A 16474-nucleotide genomic window follows, 5' to 3' on the forward strand; every position below is an offset into this window, starting at 1 on the left:
CAGGCAACACTTTCTCTAGTGCTCCTCACTACACTGGCCAAGCCTATGTCAGGCCTGAATCAATTACACTTCTCCCTTGGCCCAACCTGCTTTCTTCCCACTTCCTTTTACAGTAAACGTCATGCACCCCAAACTGTCTCAGTGTCCAATTCCAGAGGCCACAATGTGCAACATACGTCTTTTTCATTACATTCTCTCTTGCTCCATTTACCACAAATCTCAGGAAAATGCTTGTGTATACCCATTTTCTGGAATTATCATGATACTTAAAGACATACTTTTCAGGTTCTAGATTTTAATGAAAGAAAGGGAAAAAAAAGAAGGAATATAAGTAGATTTCTCCTACATGGTGCATAGGAGAAGCAATTAGTGTTGAGAAGTTCTTTTCTCCATGAAGATAAAAATATATCTTGCCTGTAAAATTCTAAATATAAAATAGCATTTGTGCATATATGTATTCATTCAACATTTTTCAATACTGAGCACTTTCTACACACCAGGCACAGGTGAAAAAAGGCTGCCACTCTGGAGGAGTTTGCATTCTAGTGGTTTAAATAGACAATAAACAAATCAGAAAGTAATACAATGCCAGGGTCTGTGTAGAAAAATAAAGCAGGGTGAGGGGATAGAGAATGACTGCAGAAGCATCTATTGTTTCATAGCCACAGGTGGAGAGGGATTGCAGTAATCCACACATCGCTGGACTGGCACAGTCACATATACACTTAGTACATCAGTTTCCTAGAGAGTATACATCATTCCTGTTCTAGTGAAGAATTCATCACATTCAGCTTTACTAAAATAACATTTCTACATTGTAAGTCCACCTGCTGCATGAAACATAAACTCTTAGCTCTATGTTACTAATCTGCCCAGCAGATCTGTCTCAGAGAAAGAACAGCCTGAGACATCATAAGCTGTGGTCAGACACAGCTGTCTCAGGCAGATGGCTTTATGGGCAAGATCATAAGCTTGCCAGATTTTTTAAAATATGAAGGGTTTTCTGCCTCATTAGTACTTCATGGCTGACCATTCACAAACACCTGGTCAAACTTCTTCCTCTTGTGAAAATGCAACCATGCATAGTCTTAATTCAAAAGGTTACACATTAGTCTGGCAGGTGTTGCACAGTGGTTGAGTGTCGATCCATGAACCAAGAGTCACAAGTTCGATTCTAGGTCAGAGCACATGCCTGGGTTGTGGGCTCCATCCATAGTAGAGGGCGTGCAGGAGGCAGCCAATTAATGTTTCTATCTCTTTCCCTCTCTCTCTCTAAAAGAAAACAAAAAATCAATAAATCTTTATTACATAACTAGAGGCCCGGTGCACGAAATTCGTGCATGGGGGCGGGGGGGGGAGGGGTGTCCCTCAGCCCAGCCTGCACCCTCTTCAATCTGGGACCCCTTGAGGGATGTCTGACTGCCCGTTGGGATCGGGCCTAAATGGGCAGTCGGACATCCCTCTCACAATCCAGGACTGCTGGCTACCAAGTGCTCGCCTGCCTGCCTTCCTGATTGCCCCTAACCACTTCTGCCTGCCAGCCTGATCACCCCCTAACCACCCCCCTGCCAGCCTGTTTGCCCCTAACTGCTCCCCTGCCAGCCTGTTTGCCCCTAACTGCCCTCCCCTGCAGGCCTGGTCACCCCTAACTGCCCTCCCTTGCAGGCCTGGTCCCCCCCAACTGCTCTCCCCTACAGACCTGAGTCCCTCTCAACTGCCTTTCCCTGAAGGCCTGGTCACCCCCAACTTCCCTCCTCTGCTGGCTTGGTCACCCCTAACTGCCCTCCCCTGCAGGCTTGATTGCCCCCAACTGCCCTCCCTTGAAGGCCTGGTTCCTCCAAACTGCCCTCCCCTGCTGGCCTGATCGCCCACAACTGCCCTCCCTTCTTGCAGGCCTGGTCCCCCCCCAACTGCCCTCCCTTGCTGGCCATCTTGTGGTGGCCATCTTGTGATGGGGGCAGGATCTTTGACCACATGGGGGCAGCCATCTGGTGTGTTGGAGTGATGGTCAATCTGCATATTACTTTTATTAGATAGGATAGAGGCCTGGTGCATAGGTGGGGGCCAGCTGGTTTGCCCTGAAGGGTGTCCCGGATCAGGGTGGGGGTTCCCTTGGGGCATGGGGCGGCCTGGGGGAGGGGCCTATGGTGGTTTGCAGGCAGGCCACGCCCCCCCAGCGACCCAAGCGGAGGCCCTGGTATCTGGGGTTTATTTATCTTCTACAATTGAAACTTTGTAGCCTGGAGTGGAGCCAAGCCTTCTGCTTGCTCTGTGGCGGCAGCCATTTCTATGGGGGTTTATGTATCTTCTATAATTGAAACTTTGTAGCCTTAAGCGAAGCCTGGGCTGGCCAGGTTGTGCAGAAAGCTTGGCTTCCTCCATCGCCACAGGCAACCCTAGCCTCCTGCTCTTTCCAGCTCCGTGGCTGCCGCCATTTGTTTGGGTTTATGTATCTTCTATCATTGAAACTTTGTAGCCTTGAGTGGAGGCCTAGGCCGGCAAGGGCAGGCGGAAAGCTTGGCTTCATTGCCAGGGAAACCCAAGCCTCCCTCCTGCTCTCTGTGGCCGTAGCCATCTTGGTTGGGTTTATTTGAATATTCGCTCCTGATTGGCTGGTGGGTGTGACTTTTGGGCGTGGCTTGTGGGTATAATGGTTAATTTGCATATTACTCTTTTATTAGATAGGATCTTTATCCAAAGGACCTAATACTTTGATAATTTGTAAAGATATAGGTAGGGGGAAAACCCTTCCTTATACAGTTTAATTGAGGTGAAAATTCAAAATCAGGACCACTAGTGAATTTGAGTAGAGATAGAGGCAAATTAAATTACTGTGCTCCCAATACTCAAAACCACTTGGTCCAGAGGGAATCCCAGGATAGCCTTTAAAGGCCTCCAATTACATCATCAATATAAATGAATAACACAAATGACAGTTCCTTTTTGAGAATAACTGTTTGCATCTCTACTTTTGTTTTCTTCCTCATACTTTAAGAGAACTTTGTCATCATCATCTTCAACACACACAGGAATACCAAGCACCACCTCTGTCCTTGCTTAAGGCAGAAATCAAACCATACCTACCCTGTTGAACTCTTGCTATGAGGCAAAGGGAAAAAAAATAGATTTGAGAGTTTGAAGAAAATTAGTTCAAACTTAGCTTTTGTAATTTATTAGCTTTTTAAAAGATGAATTGTCTTAAGGTTATAAATTTCAGTTTTTGTACCTGTAAAATGGAGATAACAACACCCAATTACCTCACAAGGTCAGTAAAAGTATGTGTTTTGAAGTAATTTGAAAACTATAAAGTGACCTGCAAATGTATTGTTATAACTGGAGTTTGTTTAGATTTCAATGTTAACATATTATTCTGATATGATTTTGAATAGAGTAATAAAAATATATTCATTCATTTAGGAATTATTTATTCAGTATCCTCTGTGTTACACTATAGAGAATATAAAAATGACAGCTATCCCTGTTTTCAGAGAAGGGGAGGGGAAGATGTGATTTTGGTTTTTGCCAACACTTATTCAGCATTTTCTATGTGCCAGACATCATAATAAATACTTTACAAGAAGTAATTCTTTTAATCTTTAAAACCCCTATAAAAAAGGTAATATTTTAATCCTCATTTTGCAGATGAGAAAGATAGGCACAGTCAGTTTGGAAACCTGCACAAGGTCAGATACTTAGTATTAAAAATATTAGAGTCAACTCACAGGCTCATGCAAGTTAGTTATATATTTATGCTATGTTATATCTCAAGTTGGGCAGAACACACACACATCATCTACACTAATAAAAGAGAAACATGCAAATTGACTGTCCCTCCACTACGCCCACCAGCCAATCAGGAGTGAGTATGCAAATTAACCCAACAAAGATAGCAGCAGCCATGGAGCTGGAGCGAGCAGGAGGCTTGGGTTGCCCCTGGCAACAGAGGAAGCCAAGCTTCCAGCCCACCCTGACCTCCACTCAAGGAGGCCCTCAGACCCCTACCCAGGCTGGCCAGGCTCCCAGCAGGGACCCCCACCCTGAAGGGGGTGTGGCCAGCCTGAAAACGACCCTCAGCCCCTTACCCAGGCTGGCCACGCCCCCATGGAGTAAGAGTCCCCACTGGGGGGTGTGGCCAGCTTGATAACAGCCCTCAGCCCCTCACCCAGCCTGGCCATCCCCGCCCAGCGGGGACCCTCACCCCATGGGGGTGTGGCCAGCCTGCAAATCACCACAGGCCCCTCACCCAGGCTGCCCTACACCCCAAGGGGACCCCCACCCTGATCCAGGACACCCTTCAGGGCAAACCAGCTGGCCCCCACCCATGCACCAGGCCTCTATCTATACTAATAAAAGGGTAATATGCTATTACACTGGGAGACCTTCCAGGAGACCTTCCAGACATTCTTCTGGACAAAGCCATGGTGGCGGGGCCGAGGTAGAGGCAGTTAGAGGCCAAGAGGGGAGGGCAGTTGTGGGTGATCAGGCCAGTGGGGGGAGGGCATTGGGGGTGAGCAGACCAGCAGGGGGGCCAGGTGGGGTGAGCAAGCCATCAGTGGGGGTCAGTTTGGGGTGAGCAGGCCAGCAGGGGGGCAGTTGGGGGTGATCAGGCTGGCAGGGGGAGGGCATTTGGGGGCAAGCAGGCCAGCGGCCGGGGGCAGTTGGGGGCAAGCAGGCTGGCAGGCAGTGTGGTTAGGGGCAATCAGGCAGGCAGGCAGATGAGCGGTTAGGCACCAGCAGTCCCGGATTGCAAGAGGGATGTCCAACTGCCGGTTTAGGTCCAATCCCTGTAAACCGGCAGTAGGACATCCTTCGAGGGGTCCCAAATTGGAGAGGGTGCAGGCCAGGCTAAGGGACACCTCTCCCCCCCCCACCCCATGCACAAATTTCATGCACCGGGCCACTAGTCTATATATATCAAAGGCTTTGTGACTGTCTGACCAGTAGCTATGACATGCAATGACCACTAGGGGGTAGACGCTCAACGCAGGAGCTGCTGAACTGTAGTGACTTAGCAGCTGCAGTTCTCAGGTGATGCACCCCAGAACCAGAGAGGAAGGAGCTCAATTCCGGGGGGTGCGTCACCCGAGAACCACCCTTTCGCAATCCGGGACCCCTTGGGGGATGTCAGAGAGCCAGTTTCAGCCTGAATCTCACAGGCCAGGCCAAGGGACCCCCGCTCACTCCATAGACGCCCTTCCAGCCGCGGTGCTGCCCCAGGTGCAGCCGGCCAGGGAAGGACGGCAGGAGGTTGGCTCCAGGGCCTGTCCAGCCTGTCTCACCTAGTCCCACCCCACCAGCCACCTTCTAATTACTTGTAATATCCTTTCAATGTGCACAAATCCATGCACCAGGGCACTAGTTTAAATATAATATACATATAGGAAAATATAAAAATCCCATATTAACTTGTGAAATATCTCATTCAGTAAGTTCTCTTTTATAGACTGGATTTACTTCCTAATTGAAATAGAGCAAAAACTGACTTACAGCAATGTCTATGTATCTATATACCAATCTCAATATAATCCATTTCATTTCAAAGAATTACCATTTAATTGCCATTTTCCTATTATCAAGACAATTCAACACTTCAACACAGGTCCATTACTAAGAAGAAGAACTTTAAATCAAATAATATATGTTTCTATAATAAAAAATGACAGAAGGCAAAATATTTTCAGTGTACAGAGAAGCACTGTGTTGCTTTTCCATAGTATAGACAGCAGGCTTCTGGCCCTACTTGCACCGCTGGATTTTTATATTTGCTATTGCATTTTATATATAGAATAACAATTTTCAGATCTACTTTTCAAATGACACACTAAAGAAGGAGTGAGGAAGGCCTGCCCGAGGGTTACATAAGGCCTGAGAAATCATTTGGTCTGGCACTGCCAAGTCATGAGTGGTGAGCTAATTAATATTTGATCAAATATAGCAGGCTAATTTTTAAGTTGATAATTTTGTATGGCCCTCGATTGATGTTATAAATATCCAAATGGCCCTTAGCAGAAAAAAGGTTCCAGACTCCTGCACTAAACAATGGCCAACAATGGTTTCTACTTGTTTCAATTCCCAGCAGAAAAAGTATACATATTGCTTATTGGTCCTGTGTATATACCATGCAACTTACCAAGCGATAGGTCTGAGCTTTTAAAACATTGAGATCAATAAAGTTTTCTTCATTATCTGTCTCTTCTTCCTTAGGAAAACAAAAAGTTTTAAAAGTTAATAATTATGAAGTTACCATTTAAAAAAGTATTTCCAACTTTCACATACATATTAAACCATATATATAGACTAATTCAGGAAAGGGTATTTAAAAGTCTAGTAATGTGTGTAAAAGTTATTAGCAGCTCATCTGTTTTATGAGGTTTTGACGGTGCCATTTAAAATGGGCAGAAAATAGTGCAGTAAAGGCCTGGGGAGGGATTGGAGTGGGGTAGAGAGGTGTTAATGGCGGGGGGGGGGGGGTGAAAGGAAACAGCTGTAATAATTTCAACAATAAAGATAAATTTTTAAAAAATAAATAAAATGGGCCTTTTTTTTAAAAGTCATTGAATGAAGAAAAAAAAAAGGAAGTATGCCATTACCATAGAACTAGAGATAAATATGCATAAGAACAGAACAAGAAACAGTCCCAAATAGCATATCTGAAACAGATAGTGGAAAAAGTTAATGGAAATTTTGAGTAACATGACAAAAATGACAGGTTGACAGACAAAATATTCTTATCTACTCCAGGGACCAATCACATTAATGAATGTTTTTGATATCTCTTACATGCTCAAATTTAATCAGTTAATTAGTTAAGTCACCAGTATTGTACTGCCTGGCCCATGGCCCCTAAATCTATTTAAAGATATTAAGTATTAAATCTATTTAATGATAATGAAATATATATTTACTTAAGATACTAACTTTGTGTCTTAGATATTAACTATCTAAAACAGGGATGGGGAATGTCTGGCCCCAGGGCCATATAAGGCCTGAGAAGTCATTTGATCTGGCCCTGCCGAAGTATTAAGGGTGAGTTAATTAAATGTTTGACCAAATATAGCAGGCTAATTTTTAGTCGATAATTTTGTATGGCCCGTGAATGATGTTATAAATATCCAAATGGCCCTTGGCAGAAAAAAGGTTCCCCACCCTGATCTAAAAGGATAGTTCAGGTAGATTCCAAGCTGATCCTGATCCCTGGACCAATTGCTATGGAAGGGGGGGTCAGAAGTGACCCTTTGAGAGGTAATCCTTTTCTCAATATACAGTAAATACAGAATCTGAGCAGGTTCTATAAGCATGTATAAGGACAAAACATTAACTCCCTTTTCTCTTCAAATGTCTTTGTGGTGACAAATGACATACTGGGTGAAAGAAATTTAACAAGAATATCCCAAACTTAAGAATCTTACCTAATAATAGACGAACATGTAAATTGACCATACCTCCGCTATGCCCACCAGCCAATCAGGAGGGAATATGCAAATTAGAAGGACAAAGATAGCAGCTGCCCAGCTGCTCCAGGCATGGAGTGGCCAGGCGGGGTAGGACACCTGCTATGAGAGGGAGGGTCGGGGGGGGGCGAAGGGATCTACAGGAGCAGCACTCCGGCCGCAGCAAAGACAAAGATGGCAGACTCTGGCCGGAGTCTGCAGCAAAGGTGGCAGACTCCAGCCAGAGCGAAGGCCTGGGTCCCGGGTGGCGGTGCTGGAAGCCAAGGGAAGAAAGGCCTATTGCACGAATCTCTTCATGCAACAGGCCTCTAGTATGGTAATAAAGCCAATGAAGCTTGGTCCTCAAGTCTTATAAAGAAAGAAAATACGTGGGTGTTGTTCAGTGGGCACTTCCACATGCAGTTATACAAAAGCTGCAATGGAAAATTTCAAAGATAATCCTTTTCTGCAAGAATTTAAAAGTATGTAAGACAGTGGTTCTCAAAAGATGGTTCTGAGACCAGCAGCGTCAGCATGACATGGGAGCTTGTAAGAATTCAAATTCTAAGGCTCCATCCTCGATCTGCTCAGAATCTCTGGGGGCGAGGCCACTAACATTAGATGTGAGAACTATGCTAATCTTTGGGGAACTGGAAGCTTTTAGTAAAATATAAAACAATGTAAATAAAGTTTCCATACACTCAAGTGACATTTACTTTTTTAGGGAGGGGGCAGTGGGGCATGGAGGTGTAGATAAAACTGATCTGTTTACATCTTAAATCCTCAGCATGTATGCAGATGCACACTTTTGAAAAGCAGCTCAGTCTATTCTGTGTTTGCACTAATGATGGTCTTTTTAACAAGGAGTAAATGATTGAAATGCCAATGACTCAACGCCCATGGGAGAAGAGACAAGTTTATGTTTTTGCAATAACCTAATCAGTACAGTTTACATAGGCAATCAATAAATACTTGTTGAATTTTACCGGATTGAGCACTAATAGGTAAAAAACTTTAATAGTAGGTACTAGACAAAGGACTCAAGTTACTAAACATTATTAAGGGAGCATTCAAAAGGAATTCGAATATAAATAGAAAACATAGCTTTAAAATAAACTGAGGATTCTAATCTCAGTAATTTAGAAGGCACTAACCATTTCCTATCATTTCTTTGCCTAATATGCACCCTCCTAATTCTCTTACTGCCAGTTACTAAGGATATGATTATACATAGCAGGTGAGAATATTCTGTTGTGACCAACACTTACTTTTTCCTTAACAGTTATCAATGTGTCCTATCATGATCTGGACAGGCTAAAACTAAAGGTTTCTAGTTTCTCCTAGTAGATGATTATAGCAGGACTTTATTCTGTCACAAATTATCATCATCCATCCTTGAGCCACCCCACAAACTCTGGAAACAAATTGAAGTAACATCTAACCACCCAAAGCCCTTCTCTTTTTTTTTTTTTTTTTTTTTTTTTTTTTAATTCTCACCTGAGAATATATTTTTCATTAATTGTAGAGAGAGAGGAAGGGAGAAAAAGAAACACTGATTGGTTGCCTCCCATACACACCCCGACCTGGGATTGAATTCACAACCTGGGTATGTGCCCTGACTGGGAATCAAACCCGAGACCCTTGGTTGCATGGGACAACTGAACCACATCAGCCAGGGCCTACAGGCTTTTTAGTGATGATGTAGTTATCCTCAGCCAGAGGAATGGGAGAGGTAAGAGGACCCCTTAAAATAATATAATGACAGTAAGGAAGAAAGGAAAGAAAAATAACTTCAAGAGACATGACTAAGAGAACTAATAGCTTCAGAGGCAACCCTTTGAGGAAAGCCTTGAGTTTGGACTTAAGACTATAGAAGTTCTTTACCTCACAGTTGGGAAGAAATACATGATGGGCTGCTTTCTAGTTTGTTTCTCTAATTTACATGCCTAATAATGCTGCTTTGAACTTTCAAGGTTCTCAGAAAAAAATTACCTATCATTTTTTAAAGTTACACAGCTATGTGCTGACAGATGATTTTGTGGTCAAATATTTAATGAACACCTACTATGCATCAGATACTGCACAATAAATTAGAGATGCAAAAAAAAAAAAAGCACAAAATTATTTCTGCCCTCAGGGGGTTATCTTTTGGATGAGTACATTTTGTTAGTTTGTTTTAATCCTCACCCAAGGATATTTTTTTTTATCATTATTATTGATTTTAGAGAGAGGAAGGGGGAGAGTGAAAGAGAGAAACATCAATGTGAGAGAGAAACATCCACATTGATTGGTTGCCTCCTGCATGCATCCCGACCAGGGGTCAAACAGAAACCAAAGTATGTGCCTTGACCGGCAATCAAACCTGCAACCTCCTGGTATATGGATGATGCTCGAACCAAGTAAGCCACATGGCCAGGGCTGATGAGTATGTTTTTGTACTTTTTTTCTGAACATTTATAGCAGTTTCAAGTTATATGACTTTAAAGCTAAATGTTGATGCACTAGGACCAGGTATCTGTCAATAAGCTAGTAACTAACAAACAGGTATTAAGAAGACAAGATGACAGGGGTCAGGATGAGCTAGAAGAGCTCAATGGGGAAAAAGGAGGACATATGTAATACTTTCAACAATAAAGATTAAAAAGAAAAGAAACAAGATGAGAAATATCCTGAGTAAAATAAGTGAACAAAGGGGAATATGTGAAGTTTTAAAACTTTTCTAAATCTGAATAAAAAGATCTTTTACAGAAAGAATAAAATTTAAACTCATAAAAATGCCTCAAATGATAAGGACTTGGCCAATCTCCCCAGTTCATCTTAAGCCACCCTTCTTACACCCCTCATTCAGGAGATCTGACCACAAGTTTTCTCTTAGTTCCTTGATCAGGCTAAATTCCTTCCTGCCTCAGAGCTTTTGTACATGCAGTACAACTAGGGTCTCACCCAATGCCTGCCACACAACAGGTGCTCAATAAACACATGTAGAATGAATGAATACATTTTTACCTTAACTTTTAAAATATAAGAATTCTTGTGAAAAAATAATCTTTTAAATTGGTTAGTTTTACAATGTTCTTTTTCCTTCTATAAAACATGTTAAATATTCTGAAAATACAAAACATAGAAAATAAAATTATTACTCATAATACTGCTACTCATATGTAACTAATATTAACCTATTGATAATATTTTTCTTTATTTGCACATTTTTCATAGCTGAATTTATGTATATTGTAATATCATGCCCATGTAAGTAACAATTCTTTGTAAACAAATTTTTTTCAGTTAAATAGTATTTATTTATTTTAAAATGTATATTCAGCTTGTGAAATAGCCACACAGTGAAGAAGTATTTCATTTCACATGACTTTTAAACCCAGCAATTTGACTATATGTACCTAGCGGTTTTACAGTTGACACTAGAGCAGGGGTCCTCAAACTTTTTAAACAGGGTGCCAGTTCACTGCCCCTCAGACCGTTGGAGGGCCGGACTATAGTTTAAAAAAAAACTATGAACAAATTCCTATGCGCACTGCGGGCCCAGGACGAGTCGGCTGCTAAGTAGGACAGGCAGTGGTACCCGGCGGACCGCATGTGGCCCGCGGGCCGCAGTTTGAGGACGCCTGCACTAGAGGCCCAGTGCATGAATTCGTGCATGGGTGAAATCTGGCCGGCCTGCCCCAATGGGGGCCCATCAGGCCAGGCTGGCAAGGGGGAGAGGCAGCGGGTGGTTGGCCAGCCAGCCCCACCCCCAATCAGGGTGTTGGGGGCCAATCGGGGCAGGACCGGCTGGAGGGAGGGGCTGAGGCTGGCCAGGGGGAGGGGCCTCAGGCAGTTGGGGGCCAATCGGGGACTGGGCCGGCCAGGGATAGGGCCAATTGGGCCCAGATCAGGCTGGTTGGCTGCCGCAATGCACGTCATAGCCACCCGTCATTCTGGTCATTCTGGTCGTTCCACTGTTCCATTCACTGGGCTTTTATATATATAGATACAATATTATACTAGTTTCAGGTGTACAACATAGTGATTCAACATTTACATACCTTAGGAAGAGATCACCACAGTAAGTCTAGGAATCATCTGTCACTACATAGTTATAATACTATTAACTATACTAGAGGCCCGGTGCACAAAAATTCATGCACTCAGGGGGTTCCCTCAGCCTGGCCTGCACCCTCTCGCAGTGCAGGACCCCTCAGGGGATGTCCACCTGCCAGCTTAGGCCCGCTCTCCGGGGGATTGGGCCTAAGCTGACAGGCAGACATCCCTCTGGCAGCCGAGGAGCCCTTGGGGGTTGTCCAATGGCTAAAATTTTAACCATTAGTCAGACATCTTTAGCACTGTCGCAGAGGCTGGAGAGGCTCCTTGCCACCACTGCTCCGCTGGCCAGCCATGAGCCAGCTTCTGACTGAGCGGCGCTCCCCCTGTGGAAGTGCATTGACCACCAGGGGGCAGCTCCTGCATTGAACATCTGCCCCCTGATGGTCGGTGCGTGTCATAGCAACTGGTCGTTCCCAGTCGTTCCACCATTAGGGTCAATTTGCATATTACCCTTTTATTATATAGGACTAGAGGCCCAGTGCAAGAAATTCATGCACAGGGGAGGGGGGTGTCCCTCAGCCAAGCCTGCACCCTCTCCAATCTGGGACACCTAGAGGGATGTCCTACCAGGATCGGGCCTAAAAAGGCAGTCGGACATCCCTCTCACAATCCAGGACTGCTGGCTCCCAACCGCTCACCTGCCTGCCTGCCTGATTGCCCCTAACTGCTTCTGCCTGCCAGCCTGATCACCCCCTAACCACTCCCCTGCCAGCCTGGTCAATGCCTAACTGCTCCCTTGCCGGCCCGATTGCCCCTAACTGCCCTCCCCTGCCAGCCCAATTGCCCCTAACTGCCGTCCCCTGCAAGCCTGGCTGCCCCCAACTTCCCTCTGCTGCAGGCCTGGTCACCCCCAACTGCCCTCCCCTGCTGGCCTGATCAACCACAACTGCCCTCCCTTCCTGGCCATCTTGTGTCCACATGGGGGCGGCCATCTTGTGTCCACATGGGGGCAGGATCTTTGACCACATGGGGGCAGCCATCTTGTATGTTGGAGTGACAATTTGCATATTACCCTTTTATTAGATAGGATGCCCTATGCTGTACAATACATCCTTATAACTTATTTTATAACTAGAAGTTTGCACTTCTTACAAATAAGTGTTAAAATTTTAGCCCAGCCAGTGTTGCTCAGTGGTTGAGCTTCAACCTATAAACCAGGAAGTCACTGTTTGACTCCCAGTGGGGCATGCAGGAGGCAGTTGACCAATGATTCTCTCTCATCATTGATGTTTTTATCTCTCTCTCCCTCTCACTCTCTGAAATCCATAAAAACATATTTTTAAAAATTTTTTCATGGAGACATTACATTCTACTATTTAGATATAACCTAAGTTCTTTTATGGTTATTTCCAGCACTTGTTATAAAACAATGCAGTGACTAATATCTTTGTATCATATACTAGCTAAATAAATTACTTTAAGTTTAAATATAAACTATACTTGTTATATATTAATTAGAGGCCTGGTGCATGAATTTGTGCATGGGTGGAGTCCCTCAGCCTCACTGGCAATTGAGGCCGATTGGGGCCATGGGAGGTTGGCCAGGGGGAGGGGGTGCAGGAGGTTGGCTGGTGGCCCCCATCGGGTTCATCAGGCCAGCTGGCCAGGGGGAGGGATCATGGGAGGTTGGCCAGCTGGGGAGAGGGACCGCAGGAGGTTGGCTGTGGGAGCGCACTGACCACCAGGGGGCAGCTTCTGTGTTGAGCATCTGCCCCCTGGTAGTCAGTGCACATCATAGCGACCAGTTGACCAGTCGTTCAGTCACTTAGGCTTTTATATATAGAGATTTTTACAATTACCTGGAAAATTCAACTGGTTTATGAGAGTAAAATACAGGGGATTTTAATTTTATATCATATCTATACTTCCTAAAAACCAGGGTTAATCCAAGTCTGATTCTAAGAGTGCTTTACTTCTATCATTTTACTAGTCTAGTCTGTTGTAAAGACTTGATCATTTAGCTTCACACTATGGATAGGATGTTGACTGGAAAAAACCCCGGTTGCTGCCAACAATTTAAATAATGTTGATATTTATGAGTATTTTTTAAAGTTCCTGCATTTAAAATTTTAAAGTTCTAATATTAGTATTTATCCTTATTTTAGAAGCATAATGGGAGTTTCTGAGAAATGAATGGTGCTCTTATTAAAAAGAATGTATTAATCTTAAATTCTATTGTTCTGTTTTAAATTGTTTATTATTTATGACCTATTAGAGATCATGAACACTTGTTAATAAAGTGTTTGCTCATATAACTAGGGGGTCTACTATTTCCTGTCTATAATTTAAGAACCTCTGTTAAAATCCAGATCTCAGTCACTAGAGAACATGAGCATTAACTTAAGCAAACATCTAAACAACTGAACATAGTACTGTATAAGCTTCTCGTCTCTAGAAAAATGAAATGAAATATATGTCAGAAAATGGAAACCTGGGAGAATTAAAAGAAGAAAAAAGAATTCAAAGGTGAAAATGAACAATAAGTTCAGTAACACTCATACCACAAATTCTTCATCCATTTTATTTAATGTTAATTCTGCATCATCTTCTGGAACAGTTTCTTCTTCTAATTCTTCCACTGGGTATGTTGGTCTAAAATAATAAAGCTAATATGAGTTGAGAATTGAAAACAAACACTCTAGCAGGACAAAAACGTATATACAATATGAATATTAAGGATCTCCTCTACAACAGATTTTGTCCTTTTCCACCCCACTTACATAATCACTGTTAAATGATTCATGTATTCTTCCTGAAACTTTCTATGTAAAGAAGCAAAATACTTATCTCCAAATTTAAAGAATAAATTTACACAAATAGGCTAATACCATGCATACTGTTACCCAATGTACTTTCTTCATTTACTAATATACCACATGTAAGTACTTATACATATATCTCTCCCTCTCTCTGCATGTATTCCACTTAACAGCAGTGCCATAATATTAATTTAACTAACAACATACGGCTGAACATTGATTTTGTTTCCAGTTTCCTAACTAGACAATATTGCAAAGGTCATCATTGTATATTTTCCATTGTGTATTTCATTAGAATAAATTGTACACATAGAATGGCTGGATCAACAACTTTGTACATTTTATTGTTTTGTTAAATATTGCCAAAATCTATTGTTTATAATGTTGCACTTCCAACAACAGTGACTCCATTTCCATATGTTCACCAATATGGTAAACAAACTTTAATATTTGCCAATCATTTAAGTGAAATATCTCATTCTTATTTTAATTGTATTTTTTTACATTGAAGTGGTTGAATACCTTTTAATGTTTTAATTGATTATATGTGTTTCTTTTTCAGGGAAAGGCCTATTTATGTCCTTTGACATTTTATATATGAAGAAAATTAATGTATACCCTAACCTGTATTAAAAATGTTTTCCTAGTTTATTATATACTAGAGGCCTGGTGCATAAAAATTTGTGCACTCGGGGGTTCCCTCAGCCCGGCCAGCGCCCTTTCACAGTCCTGGACCCCTTGGGGGATGTCCACCTTCCGGCTTAGGCCCACTCCCCGGGAGATCGGGCCTAAGCTGGCAGTCAGACATCCCTCTGGCAGCCTGGGAGCCCTCAGGGGATGTCAGACTGCAGTTTAGGCCTGAGGGGAGTGGGCCTAAACCACAGTCAGACATCCTTAGCACTGCAGAGGAGGCAGGAGAGGCTCCTGCCACCACCCCTGAGCTTGCAGCCGTCAGCCCAGCTTATGGCTGAGCGGTGCTCCCCCTGTGGGAGCACACTGACCATCAGGGGGCAGCTCTTGCATTAAGCGTCTGCCCCCTGGTGGTCAGTGCACGTCATAGCAACTGGCTGTTCTGAATCATTCCTCCATTAGGGTCAATTTGCATATTATCTTTTAGTATCCTATCTAATAAAGAGGGAATATGCAAATTGACCATCACACCATCACAAGGATGGTGGCGCCCATAGCTACAAGATGGCAGTGCCCAGTGCCCTCAGCCCTGCCGGAGTCCCCCAGTCCTTTCAGCCCCGCTGAAGGGGGGTGGCAGGCGTGCGGTGCGGCTAGACCCGCCCTCAGCCCCCAGCGGCCCAGGGCCGGCCTGAGGCACAGGCAAGCCTCGAGATGTCAGCTGCCCAGCCGATGCCTAAGGCGCAGACAAGCCTCGGACGTCAGCTGCCCAGCCACCTAGGGCCGGCCTGAGGCACAGGCAAGCCTCGAGATGTCAGCTGCCCAGCCGATGCCTAAGGCGCAGACAAGCCTCGGACATCAGCTGCCCAGCCACCTAGGGCCAGCCTGAGGCGCAGGCAAGCCTCGGATGTCGGCTGCCCAGCCACCCAGGGCTGCCTGAGGCTCAGGTAACCAGGGCTAAACAAGGCTTGTGCTGCCTGCAATGTCAGCAGGAGAGGTATGATGGGGGTGTTGTCTTCCCCTGATCGCCGGGTCACCTCCCACCCCTGAGGGTTCTCGGACTGTGAGAGGGAGTAGGCCAAGCTGAGGGAGCCCCGCCCCCCAAATCCAGTACATGAATTTTCATGCACCGGGCCTCCAGTATAGGATAATCTTGGCTATTTACAACTGTTACAATTCTTATTACATTGACTTTGCAACCTTTTTGTGCATGGATCCTAGTTTTAAAATCACACAACACATGCTAAACGCTTTGGTCTTTTAGTACTACCATTTATAGTTTCATTTTTCATATTTACATCTTTGATCAATCTGAAATATATTTCTGTAGAATAAAAAGAGCTCCACCTTTATTCTTTTTTTAAAATATATTTTTTATTGATTTCAGAGAGGAAGGGAGAGGGAGAGAGAGTTAGAAACATCAATGATGAGAAAGAATCATTGATCAGCTGCCTCCTGCTCGCCCCCTACTAGGGATTGAGCCCATAACCTGGGATGTGCCCTTGACTGGAATCGAACCCGGGACCCTTCAGTCCGTAGGCCAACGCTCTATCCACT

At 44.0% G+C, this 16474-nt stretch overlaps 1 protein-coding gene across 1 annotated transcript in view; it reads right to left on the reverse strand.

Moving 5' to 3' along the window:
• IFT57 (intraflagellar transport 57) overlaps positions 1-16474 on the reverse strand; it is a 73977-nt gene that overhangs the window by 51351 nt on the left and 6152 nt on the right. Inside the window, exons 4-5 of the mRNA XM_080654748.1 lie at positions 14033-14123; positions 6131-6199 (exon numbers count right to left, since the gene is read on the reverse strand). Of these exons, the coding sequence (XP_080510874.1) occupies positions 6131-6199; positions 14033-14123 (160 nt within the window). The remainder of the gene's footprint in view (positions 1-6130; positions 6200-14032; positions 14124-16474) is intronic.

This window comes from Plecotus auritus, assembly GCF_963455305.1.
Source record: "Plecotus auritus genome assembly, chromosome: 2".
NCBI classification, from domain to species: Eukaryota; Metazoa; Chordata; class Mammalia; order Chiroptera; family Vespertilionidae; genus Plecotus; species Plecotus auritus.